This window comes from Muscardinus avellanarius (genome assembly GCF_963383645.1).
Source record: "Muscardinus avellanarius genome assembly, chromosome: 3".
NCBI lineage: Eukaryota > Metazoa > Chordata > Mammalia > Rodentia > Gliridae > Muscardinus > Muscardinus avellanarius.
In genome coordinates this window covers 145316269-145328746 of record NC_137788.1, presented here as the reverse complement: position 1 = coordinate 145328746, position 12478 = coordinate 145316269, and the positions used below count along the sequence as shown (strand labels likewise).

The following is a 12478-nucleotide window of genomic DNA, read 5'->3' as shown; positions in this document are numbered from 1 at the left end:
ATCTAGTATTATAGCAATTTATCCAAAATTAACAATGATAATCTCACATAACAGTTTCATTTGTCTGAAACCAAGCTTTTGATGACTTAAAGATAACATTTTAATATTTCTTTTTGCTTTCTTTCTTACCAGAGAATATTTTTTTCTTTTTTTAAGGTGAAACTATCATACATTTATTTATTTATTTTTCAGAAAAAAATCTATCCTAATATGGAATATGGACTCTAGATATCCAAAATGATCTCGAAAAAGAACAAAGCTAGATGTATATTTTCTGATTTCAAACCATATAAAGCTATAATAATTGAAACAGTGTAGTACTGTTATAAAGGCAGATATATAAACCAATGGAGTTAAAATTTTCTAAATTTTTAATGAAAACTTTTTCCTTTTAATGGTACTGGGGATTGAACCCAGGGGCATTCTGCCTTCGAGCTACATCCCCAGCCCTATTTTTTATTCTTTATTTTGAAACAGGGTCTCACTAAACTGCAGAGGGCCTATCTAAGTAGCTGAGGCTGGCTGCGGACCTGTGATCCTCCTGTCTCAGCCTCCCAAATACTGGGATTACAAAAGTATGCCATCATGTCTGGCTGAATTTTTTATTTTATTTTTTGGTGGTACTGGGGTTCCTGGAAGCACTTCCACCTCCAGGCTACACTCCCAGACCTATTTTTACATTTTTATTTGGAAACAGGGTCTTCTAAGCCAGCGTGTCACTGCCTCCCAAGCACGGGGATTACAAGCATGCACCAACACGCCTGGCTGTCTGGCTGAAAATTTTAACATAGGTGGTTTAAGTGGCCCAGGAAATTTTATAGGTACTGCAATACTGAGTCCGTGTGAAGTCTCCTCTCATTTCCAGAAAGTGCTCCTGTTTACCCTGTGCATGGTACTGTTACTGTGTGTGTGGAAGGGTTTCGTCTGTGCACCGATGCCCTCTGTGTTGTGTGAGCACCCCACATGCCTCTCACACTTAGCCCAACATTGGGCACCTGGTGTGTTCAGTAAAGGTGTGTTACCTTCACCTGAACAGAAGAGAAGAGCTAGCTGGGCATGGTGGCACACGCTTGTAATCCCAGCATTTGGGAGGCTGAGATCATGGTTCAAGGACCACCTCAGCTACTTAGTGGGGCCCTGTGCAACTCAGTAAGACCCTGTTTCAAAATAAAGAATAAAAATAGGGCTAGGGGTATAGCTCAGAGGTAGAATGGCCCATGGGTTCCATGCCCAGTACCCCCCTCCCAAAAAAACAAGGGAAGAACTCACCTGGACCAACCTCTCTGCAGAGTGATTCCTGAGGACACTACACAGGAAAGCAGACTGTGGCAGCCAAGCCCTGTGACACTAGAGTCACCCAGGAGGCCTGACATCACTAACCAGAGTGTTAGGGTTATTAGCAATAATAGTTATCAGGGCAATAATAAAAATGCTGCTCTCTACAGGAGGCCCTGAGCTAAGGCTTCCGCATGGATGACCTGACTTATCCTTACCATAACCCTACCAGATGGATACAATCCTAACCTGCCCCTTTGACCCACAGAGAAATGGGCTCAAGAAAGTTAAAGAAAGACCTGGATCGGGGTTCCACCACCAGTGAGTGGCTAAAGTGGTTCTGACTGCAGAGTCCCCATGTTAGCCCCCCAAACTATCTTGCAAGAACAGCTGGATGAGGGGAGGGGAAGTGTGTACCAAGACGGAGATTAGTGGGGGGGTAGAACAAGGATAGAAGCCCACCTGCCCCAGGTGTGCTTGCTGGATCCTGGTTCTGTGCTCCATCATAATCCCTTAGGGATTCAGCCCACCTGCTAGTCCTCTGGCCCCACCCAAATTTCCTGGGGTAAACCCAGACAATCACGTTGCCAAACTTCCCAGGCGATTGGTAGTTGCCAGTTCAGTCCAGTCGAATCAGGAGGCAGATGGCTATTGTATTCTTGCTGAGCTCTTGATTTCTTAGATGTAACATACACAGCAGAAGAGAAGAGTCACACCGGGGTGGAGAACAGCTGGATGGAACTTGCTAGTAGCACAGGCCCCACTGCAGTGTGCAGCTTAGAGCACCCTGAAAGCCAGCACATTTTTATTTTTATTTTATTTTATTTTATTTTATTTTATTTTATTTTTTGGTGGTACTGGGGGTGGAACGAAGGGGCTTCTACCTCCAGGCTATACTCCTAGACCTATTTTATATATTATTTGGAAACAGGGTCTCACTAAGTTGCTGAGAGTGTCACTAAGTAGCTGAGGCTGGCTTCGCAGCTGTGCGATCCTCCTGTCTCAGCCTCCCAAGCACGGGGATTACGCATGTGCCACCATGCCTGGCAGGTATATGCATTTTTAGGCGCTCTGCCTGTGCTGTTCTTGGAGGTACTTGGAGCCAATGAATAAAGAGGTTGGGAGCATGTGTTCTCCAATAGATACAGGCGCTAAAGACCACGGACACTCACAGATTCGATAGTCATTGACTTCGGTGATGGGACAGAAAAAGGGATGTCAGAACTGGAGGCAGAGGGATCCGTTTCCAGCTTGGTTGTTCTCACCAAGTCAGATCCCCTCTGAGTTCCTACTTTAATTTTTTTTTTTTCCCTTTCTGACCTTTGCTTTGCCGGCTTGCTCCATGGCACATCTCAGGTAACCCCCATTCATTTGCAGGGCAGCATGGAGACGGCTCCGGCTGCACAGACCTCCTCTTCAATTTTCCATGACCCATGGAAGGACAGACAAACTTGAAGCAAATATCATTACCTGAGTTTTGAAAAGTTGTCAGCCCCTGTTCACCAGTGTGACAGAAGGTCCACTCTCTAAGGAGTGCCAGAGGTTATGGGTATAAGGCATTAACAAACATCTTTTTCTTTTCAGTTGGCAAAATGCTTTCACACTTCTTATCTCTCTTAATTTAAAGGAAAATATATTGTTTAAATTTTTCCCATAGGGTTTAATTATTATTAGTGTTAGCATTTGTTCAGACAGCTTTCTTTTAAAAAAAATAATTCTTTAGCTAGGCATGGTGGTGTAACCCCTTTAGCCCCAATGTTTGAGAGGCAGCCTCAGCAACTTAGTAAGACCCTATTTCAAAATAAAAAGTAAACAGGGCTGGGGGTATAGCTCAGAAGTAGAACTTCCCTGGGTTCAATCCCTAGTAACATATACACACACACACACCTTTATTTGTTGGAAATGGTGTGTGTGTGTGTGTGTGTGTGTGTGTGTGTGTGTGTGTGTCTACGCCTGTGCTTAAATAACAGAGAAAATAAATGGTCAAAGAAAGTAACATGAAAAATATTTGACCGAAAATTGCATTGAGTTAAAAAAAATCCTACAATGTTAAAAAAGCAACAACATAATAAAAGCCAGGATAGAAAAACAGGAACATTGCCAAAATGAGAGTAACTGGAACGTCTTCCCATATGACCTTGGAATACGCATGTTTGGGTTGGTGTCCTTCTCTGTGGTCTCAGTAGTGAACATAAGCAATCTGATCTAGATTACAGTCCTTCTGGGCTAGACGCACTGTTTATTGATTAGGTAATATTGTGTGGACAACTCGTTTCCTGTACATCTTGCTACTTTGCAAAGCCATGATGTACAGCAGGAAATGAGACACAGAGAAAACACACCAGCAGGGCTGGCTTTGAGCGTGTGTGGGAGGGAGTCAGTAGAAGCAAGCCTAATCTTCCTTCAGCGAGTGATTACAAAGTCAAACAAACGAAACCCATTTAGTGAAGGTCCGTAACAAACACACACGAGGCATGTGAGTTTGCGTTTATGTGGGGCAAGCTAGTCTTGGAGTGGAAGGGTTAGATGTGGGTTAAAACCCTGGTTCTCTGCTTAGGGGCTCTTTGATCTAATCATGGATCAGTCATTTAAACCTGTAAGACTTCAGTTCCCTTAGTTGTAGAAAGGGATTTTCATTAGAATAAATAAGGTAATTAATCTCCAGTCGCTTAGCCTGGTGTTTCAGGGCACAGAAAGTGTTCAGTGTGACTTTAATAACTGGTGCTTACCCAAGCCCTGGTGGGTACCCCATTTCTTTCAAGACTTTGCAGAGATTACTCATTGAACACTCACAACCCCAGGAAGCAGATATTCTTATTACCATAATTTTACAGATGAAAATGAGGCTAAGCCTCTTACACGCAGTCACACACCAGTTGTATGAGGCAGTGCGGAAACCCCAGCCCAGACTGCCTGGCCCTGAGGGTGATTAGCACTGCTCTCTGCATGTACTGCCTCTCCCAGCAACTTGCAGAATAAAAAGGGGTCAAACGTCATCTAAAGAGTGGCAAGAATGAGCCCTGGAAGATGCACCCTGAGTGGCAGTAGCAGTGATCTCACACCAAGACTTCCATTAAGTGGCTTTGGGATAGTCCAAGCAAGTCAAGTGTGCAGCAGGAGCCAAGGGCCACCTCCCCCCAGAGCATCCAGGTGCGTGCCTGCTGCCAGGGACACTGTAGGGTGGGCCAGAAGAGCCTCTTCTCTACTTGCTCTGTTCCAGCCACTGGAGTCTGCATCATTGGCAAGTAGGGTCTTTTAATATAGCCTTAGAATCGGACTTGCAATTCCCAATAAAAGCAGAAGTTGCCAGAAGAGACCTCACCCCCCAGCGGCACCACCCGTTTCTTGCTCCCTCCCATTACGGAGGCTCAAGTGTCTGTCTTCCTTTCCAAGGCTGACAAATCCCTCCATCTGTGTTCTGGATTCCCATCCCTCTGCCTCAAAGATCTCAGGAGCAGGCCAACAGCCTGCTAGTCCGACATGTCTCTGGGCTCCACCCTAAGCTGCTGGACCAGGGTCTCTCTGGGTGGGGCAGGAATCTGTGTTCTAACAGGTTTTCCAGGTGATTTGTGTGTGTATAATAAAGCTTTGGGGGAGGAACTGCCCTGTAAAAGTATTAGAGACTGAGACAGAAGTTATAAACCTTTCGGGAGAGTTACAAAAACAAAAGGAAGTTCCAGTTTAGGAGAAGGCACTTAAAACTGTGTGGTATAGATCACTTTTCCAGACATTAAGCCTTTTACAGGGTCCCCTTATAGGCTGACCCCAGTTCTAAGCCCTTCACGGATGCCCACAATACACATTGCTCTTCAAGGGCTCCATTGCCCTCTACCCAGAAGAACATTTCAAGAGATTTGGGCTAAAATAAAATTGCAGGGGTTCTGGTCTGCAAGCTTTTACTTGAGTGTATTATTGTTGGTGGAGTGATGGTTGGGATACACACACACACACACACACACACACACACACACACACACACACACAACTAATGCTTCTCAAAGATACTGTAGCCTAACTTCCTAGAGATTTTTCAAGAGTATTAAGCCTAATTGACCAATTGATCTGCCCAAATAAGTTTTGTTTGGTTCAGAAACACTTTCTAATATATACACAGATATACAAATATATACACATATGTTCACACACACTATATATAGCATGTATATGCAGCATATAAACACACACACACTATCTGTAGTGTGTGTACATATGTGGTATATATATACCGCAGGCTTCATATTGTATGACACCAGGAAATCCATGATCTCAACTCCACCCTCTGCCAGTAAAACTAAGTTTGATCACTTGCCTAGGAAGGTGACCTGCAGGTCCCTCCATTGGGTAATCTGTGTTTTCCTCTAGGAAATCTAGAGGAAAACTGTAAATACTGTTTCGCCACAGTCGTTCCTGATTGCTTTTGCATCGATGATCCTTACTTGAAATAGAAAATACACTGTGGGCTGCAAGTTGTTTGTCTTATTATTTCATTCCTTCTACACTTGTAGACAGTCTTCTGGTTAAAATGAAAAGAAGACTTTCTGTTTTTTCTTTTCTCATTTCTTGCTTGGTATTCAGGCATTTTTGTTTATTAAATATTTTTAAATAATAGGGGCGTTATTCTTTTGAGGCCTCAAATTGTCCAAACTGTGAACCAGGCAGTGAGCACGCTAAGTTGACTGCTGGTTCCTTTAGTCATAATTCAGTTGGACTTTACTATTAATTAGCTAATTAATTAATTTTGCAGTACTGAGGGCAAAATAAATTCTGAACCCAGAGGCATTCTACCTCCGAGCTACACCCCCAGCCCTATTTTTTTATTCTTTTTATTTTGAAACAGGGTCTAAGTTGTGGAGGGCCTCACCAAGTAGCTGAGGCTGGCCTTGAAGCTGTGATCCTCCTGTCTCAGCCTCCCAAGTACTGGGATTATGAGTGTGCGCCGCCATTCAGTTGGACTTTAAACCCCGCCTTGGTTCTAGAGCAGCCAGGTGTTCCAGGCTCACTTTGAATTTTCCTGCCTCCACACAGCAAACCTCCTGTTTGTACCGAAGGGCATGATAGATGCTTTCTTCTTATTTTTCATTTTCCAGGTTCAGAACAATGAGCAGACCCCTTGCATCCTCAAAATGTGACTGATGATATTCTTTAATATGATTGAGACCTTACGGGCTTAAGCGTATTTCACATGATTCCGTTGCCGTTGTTATTAATGCTCAAATTGTCCCATTTTTCCCAGTTTTGAGACTGGTCATGTAGATGCCAAGTTCTCTTGACAGGACTCCAGTTGTCTTTGAGAGCTGCTTCTGTTAGGCAGTGATGTGCCAGTATCATCGTGTTCTTTTTCTGACTCAAACCTGAGTTGACCTATTTCTCTAAGAAGTACTGGGTCTTTCTATTTGGAAATGGTGTTTGAAGGCACAACATAAGTGCAAGAGATGTTCACTTCTACTGGGTTAGCTAATGGTTTTGGGTGCTTTTTTTTCATGTGTATAGACATGTATATAATACTATATATTAATGTAATTAATAATAAATGTGATATTTTGAGTATATTTATATCAAATTATGTGAAATATAATTAAATATTAATTTAAAGTTACAAAAGCAGTTTGTTTAATGTCAGAATATCTCTTGAACTTTTTTGTATTATAATACTTTTCCTTTTCACTTTTAAGTATCCTGTGACCTACAGATATGGTATTTTTAACCTTTTCTTTGCAGATTTATTTTGATAGGATGTTTATTTTCTAATTCTATTGACAAGGAACTTCAGAACAGTGGGGACAAAGCACTGTTGATGATAATCATTGCTTGTCTCCGTCTTTGCTGGGAAAAATTCTAATGTTTCACTATTGAGTCTGCTCAGGACTTCTGATATTTTTTATTGAATTGAGGATGTCTCATTTTAGCCCTGGCTTTAATAAGACTACTATAAGTAATGGATGCCGAATTTTAGCAAATACCTTTTTAAAATTTTTTTATTATATTTTTTTGATGGTACTGGGGGTGGAACCCAGGAGCTTTCTACCTCCGGGCTATACTCCCAGACCTATGTTATATTTTATTTGGAAACAGGGTCTCACGAAGTTGCTGAGAGCCTCACTAAGTAGCTGAGGCTGGCTTTGAACCTGTGTGTTCCTCCTGTCTCAGCCTCCCAAGCACGGGGATTATAAGCGTGCGCCACCACACCCAGCTATATACCTTCTGATAGTCATTTAAATTATCATATCATTTAATTTCTTTGATCTGTTATTGTAAGCCATTATTAACACATTTCCCAATGTTGTTCGTTTTTAGAATATACTCTCTTCAGTTATGTTGTAGACTGAATTCTTTTGATACAGTCCTGGGGCTTATTTGCTTTGTATTATTTAGAATTTCCCACATATAGTCATAATTAAAATTTGCTCATACACTTGTTTTGTGCATTAGGGTAGCAAAGTCATGCTGGTTCTATATCACTAATTGGCAACCTTTTTGTCTTCCAATTTGCTTTCAATTTACCTGTTTGCTTAAGATTTTGTAGAACTCATACAGCAAAACTGTTTGCCCCTGGTCTTTATTTGTTTATCCTTCTTTAAAAATGTTTAATTTTAAGAATTTAATTTAAATTTCAAGCTTAAGTGAAATCACATTTTATATTATATATTTTAAAGTAAGTATATGTTCATAAGAGAAAACTAAAAAAAAATATAAAACCTTGCTCCTCCCCTCCTCCCTAGCTCTCCCTTCCTTTCCCAGATGTAATCATTGTCAGTATGCCTGTGCAAACACTCCCTTACATTTAAAGGGTTAAAGAGTGAAGTCTTACTCTATTATTTACTAATGTGTAATTACATGGTACTATGCATTTGCACACTTTTTTTTTTTTTTTTTTGGTGGTACTAGGGTTCCTGGAAGCCCTTCTACCTCCGGGCTACACTCCCAGACCTATTTTATATTTTTGAAACAGGGTCTCCTAAGCCAGCGCGTGCGGCTGGCTTCGAACCTGCGCGATCCTCCTGTCTTCGCCTCCCAAGCGCGGGGATTACAAGCGTGCACCACCACGCCCGGCTGCACACTTTTTTTTTGAGGTACTAGGGATGAAACCCAGGGGCATTGTACCTCCGAGTTACACCCGCAGCCCTATTTTTTAGTCTACTTTTTTTTTAGAAACAGGGTCTCACTGAGTTGCAAAGGGCCTCACTAAGTAGCTGAGGCTGTCTGCGAACTGAGAACTACAATCTTCTGGTCTCCGCCTCCCAAATGCTGGGATTACAAGCATGCACCACCATGCCCAGCCCATTACACACTATTATGTGTATACAATATCACACATGCTTTTACACAGAATATAATGCAGAATATATATAAACATATATATAAACATATATATATTCTGCATATATATTTCTGAATATATATAAATATATATATTCTGCATTATATCACAAATATTAGAGTGTAATATAGTATATATTGTGATAATATATTAATAATATTGTACATCAGTAGAAACAATCCTTCAAACACATCTTGTATGAGGCAGGGAACCTTGGTGGGGAAACCTGGGCTCTCCTTGCTGTCCCAGTAAGGGACTACTGGGATAAATTTTCATATATGAGCTTAGATTACTATGTAGGCATAAAATTAGCAGAATATATAGCAACATAACCAGAAAGCTTTGTGAGGACCAGGAGATCCAGTGGTAATTACCCAGGCTTGAACTGCCAGGCTTTCTGTGGAGGAGCAGTTAGTGACTATTTCATGCTTCCGGAGCTGCATGGTCTGTGTTGTTACAACTCAGTTCTGCCTTCGTAGAGCAAAAGAGTTAGACATGGGTGGGTGCTGCCAGGCTTGGACTGAGGGCCTCATTTTGAGAACCCCCATCAAAGCACATGGATGAGACAGGGGAGGGGCTGTTGAGGTGGAGCCCAGTTTTTTTTTAACCTAAATCTTTTCTTTAATGTTATTTCAAAACATTTAAATAAATTATACAAGCAGTACTGATCTGCCTTGCACATAGTTGGTGCTTTCCAAAGATTTCTTGACTGTAAGATGAAAATAAATTATAGTCAAGAACGTTTTGCAGATGCCCTAGTTTTGGTTGACTTGCTCATTTCAGTTATATGAGTTTTACTATATTTGTTATAAATTCTCTTTCTAGGAGAAGAAAGTGCAATCGCTGTTCCTTTGGGTAGCCGAAGTGTGAGAATAACAGTCAAAGGACCTGCCCATCTCTGTAAGTATAATTTAATCTTAATATTTTTTAATTTCCTGAAAGTCAATCAAGCAAAAACCCTTTTTCTGTATTCATGGTAGGCAGATAAACATCTCAGGGTTTTTCTTCTTTTTTTTTTTTTGTGGTACTCGGGGTAGAAATCAGTGGCTTTCTACCTGTGGGCTATACTCCCAGACCTATTTTATATTTTGGAAACAGGGTCTCACTAAGTTACTGAGAGCCTCACTAAGTAGCTGAGAGTGGCTTAAAACCTGTGCGATCCTCCTGTCTCAGCCTCCCAAGTGCGGGGATTACAAGTGTGCGCCACCAAGCCTGGCCTCTTCTTCACTTTTTTGAAATAGTCTATAGCACCAGTAAAATTATTTAGACCATTTTTTTCCTTCTTGTGTCCCACTGGAGAAGTAACCGTTTGAGATTAATCCTCCCATGGGAGATAAAATCAAGTTATATGTAAAATAAACTATTTTTGCTTAGAGAATAAGGAGGCTTCTGCAGATGCCAGCCAAACCAAAATAAAGTTTAGAATGCAAACCTCAATGACTCTAGCTGATCAGGCAGCAGAAATGTTTCTGCCAGGCATCCTGACTTCCAGTCCAGGCACCACTAAAAGTAGATGTGGGGTTTCCCAGAAGGCTGAGAGTTCAAGGTAAGGGAGGGTTGCAGTGGTATTGTTTCCTTTGGCCGAAGTCAGATAGCATCTCCTCTGTCTTCGTTTTTTTTGCTTTTTCAGGACCTGAAGGAACTGAAAATTTCCATGTTTTTCTCTGTCTCTACTCAGGAGCCCTTGTAGCCTCAGGCAGGACTTCCCTAGTTTTATTCAGAAGAAAGTGGGTCTCTACCAGACCTGCCCTCTGGCTTTGAAGAAGCTTGCTGTGTCTAGCAAACTCTGCCCATAAAAAGTAGAAAGTCCTGTAACTACTGTCGAGCCCTGAAGTCAAGGTCCACAGAATCCAAACATACAGATTTGCCTTTATGTTTTTCCTGCTGGATTACCTACCATGTTAGGTTTTTTTAATCATAAGAATTTCTCAGAGCCAGATGCATCTCACATTTTTGGTAACTTCTAGTTGTATGTTTCTACACACGCACCTGTGCATTTTTTAGATACTGAACTACTATTCCATCCACACATGTCCCCTGAGGAAAAGTTTTAGCAAGACAAAAGCTATCACCATGGTCTAGGCTCAGAACATCCCCCAAAGAAATCTCAACATAGCTAGGCAGTAACCCAGAATGGATAATCTACAGGGATGGAAGGTCATGGGTGATAGCCTGGCTAAGTTGGAATTTTTTGAGGGGATGTTTCGAGCCTAAACCTATTAAAATGTGTAATTTATTGTATATTTATACTCAGCATCTTCACAGGAAGAAGTTATAAATTTTGCATGGGTGATTTTGGGGCTGGGGTATAGCTCAGTGATAAAACATTTGCCCAGCCTGTATGAGTCCCTGGGTTCAATCCCCAGCACTACTGCATACATAGACAAGCAAACAAGCACTTAAATGAGTCTTATGACACGTACATTATATATGTTAAAAAAAAGTTTAAAAAAAACATTTTAAAATACAGTGACTGGGTCCAGTATTCTTGTGATACTAAAGGCAGTTCTCCAAAATTCAGCTTAAAACATTGTTTTTTTTTTAAGTTAGAAAGCAAACAGCAAACATAATAAATAAAGGTAAATGCTTTGAAGCAAAAAGTTCATTTACATAAATATGTACCAGCATATTAAATATAACTTTACCCTCAGGCTGGCATTCCTCCAAGAACAGAGCTCAGAAACATTCCCATTTCTCCAAAAGTGACAGATCTGTTGCTTGGACTGTTTCCTTCTGAACCATCTTGCAATTGGCACTGGAAGTGTTTCTAAATTATCCTTCTCCACCGATGAATGGAACTGGCTTTATTACAAAGGATCTCGTTTACATTTCTGAATATTTAAATACAGGAGAGGCTTTTTCTTCTTGATTTATGCAACCATCTTTCACATTTATGTTTGTAAAAAGTTGTATTTCTGAAATCAAGTTTATTTTGTAGCAATAAATCATTCCTTCCAGATCTGTATTGACTAAAACCCTCCATAAGCCTTCATTATTCAGAACTGAGAGCACTCGGTGACGCTAATTTCAGTCTCTTTGTTGTGGCATGGGATTTAATTACAGAATGTCCAATTTACTACGCATTGCCTGGAGGTGTTTAGATCCTGAGCTTCTGGTCCTGTTCCAAGCCTGAACACCTTATTATAGGGATCACACAGCCCCCAAATTTCCAGTAATATATCCCTTTAAAAATGGAAGCAATAACAGGATCCCTATAAAAGAAGTTTCCCTCAGGCAAAACTTCAGCCCTAATGTATTTAGGTAGCACTAAACTCGAGAGGCTAAGATGCCATAAACTGAAAACCTCTATTATCTATTGGAAAAGCATTTTTCTCCACTACATCCTGCCTGATAATCATAAATAGAGGTTATAAATATAAACACAGATACTGTACCCAGTGACCAACGAAGGGGGATACCAAATGAAATGAGCACATACTATATGGTTCTACCTCAGGCAGAAGTTCGATATGTTTAGAAGCACATTCACTGTGCTAAGCCCTCATCACACCGTTTCCATAACAACCCACTTCTGTGGGCTTTAGAATTTAAACAGATCTCTTGGTGATGGTTACATGGCTTCCTTTATCTATCAGCATTCTTGCAGCTATAATCTAAATATCTGACCACATGACTTAGAGGAAAGAAGATTTATTTTCTTAGAGTTTCACGCCAGTCCATGTAAGGCTGGGGACCACGGATCTCAGGCTACGGCAGCGGGAGATCACGTGGACTCTGCTCTTTACATTTCGGAGTCCAGGAGTCAGAGAGTAGGAGCAAGTGAGAGGGGAGAGGGGGAGAGGGAGGAAGGTGAAGGGAGGGAGGGAGAGCTACCTCCAGCCACCCGGGTACCACCCAGGTAAGTCTATTACAATGGATTTATCC

At 41.2% G+C, this 12478-nt stretch overlaps 1 protein-coding gene across 1 annotated transcript in view; it reads left to right on the top strand.

The window, feature by feature from the left end:
• Positions 1 to 12478, top strand: part of LOC308260840 (endophilin-A3) — a gene marked incomplete at both ends in the record, with an annotated part of 376419 nt that overhangs the window by 245270 nt on the left and 118671 nt on the right. The window contains one exon of the mRNA XM_080692395.1: positions 9419 to 9493. Coding sequence (XP_080548521.1) covers positions 9419 to 9493 — 75 coding nt within the window. The remainder of the gene's footprint in view (positions 1 to 9418; positions 9494 to 12478) is intronic.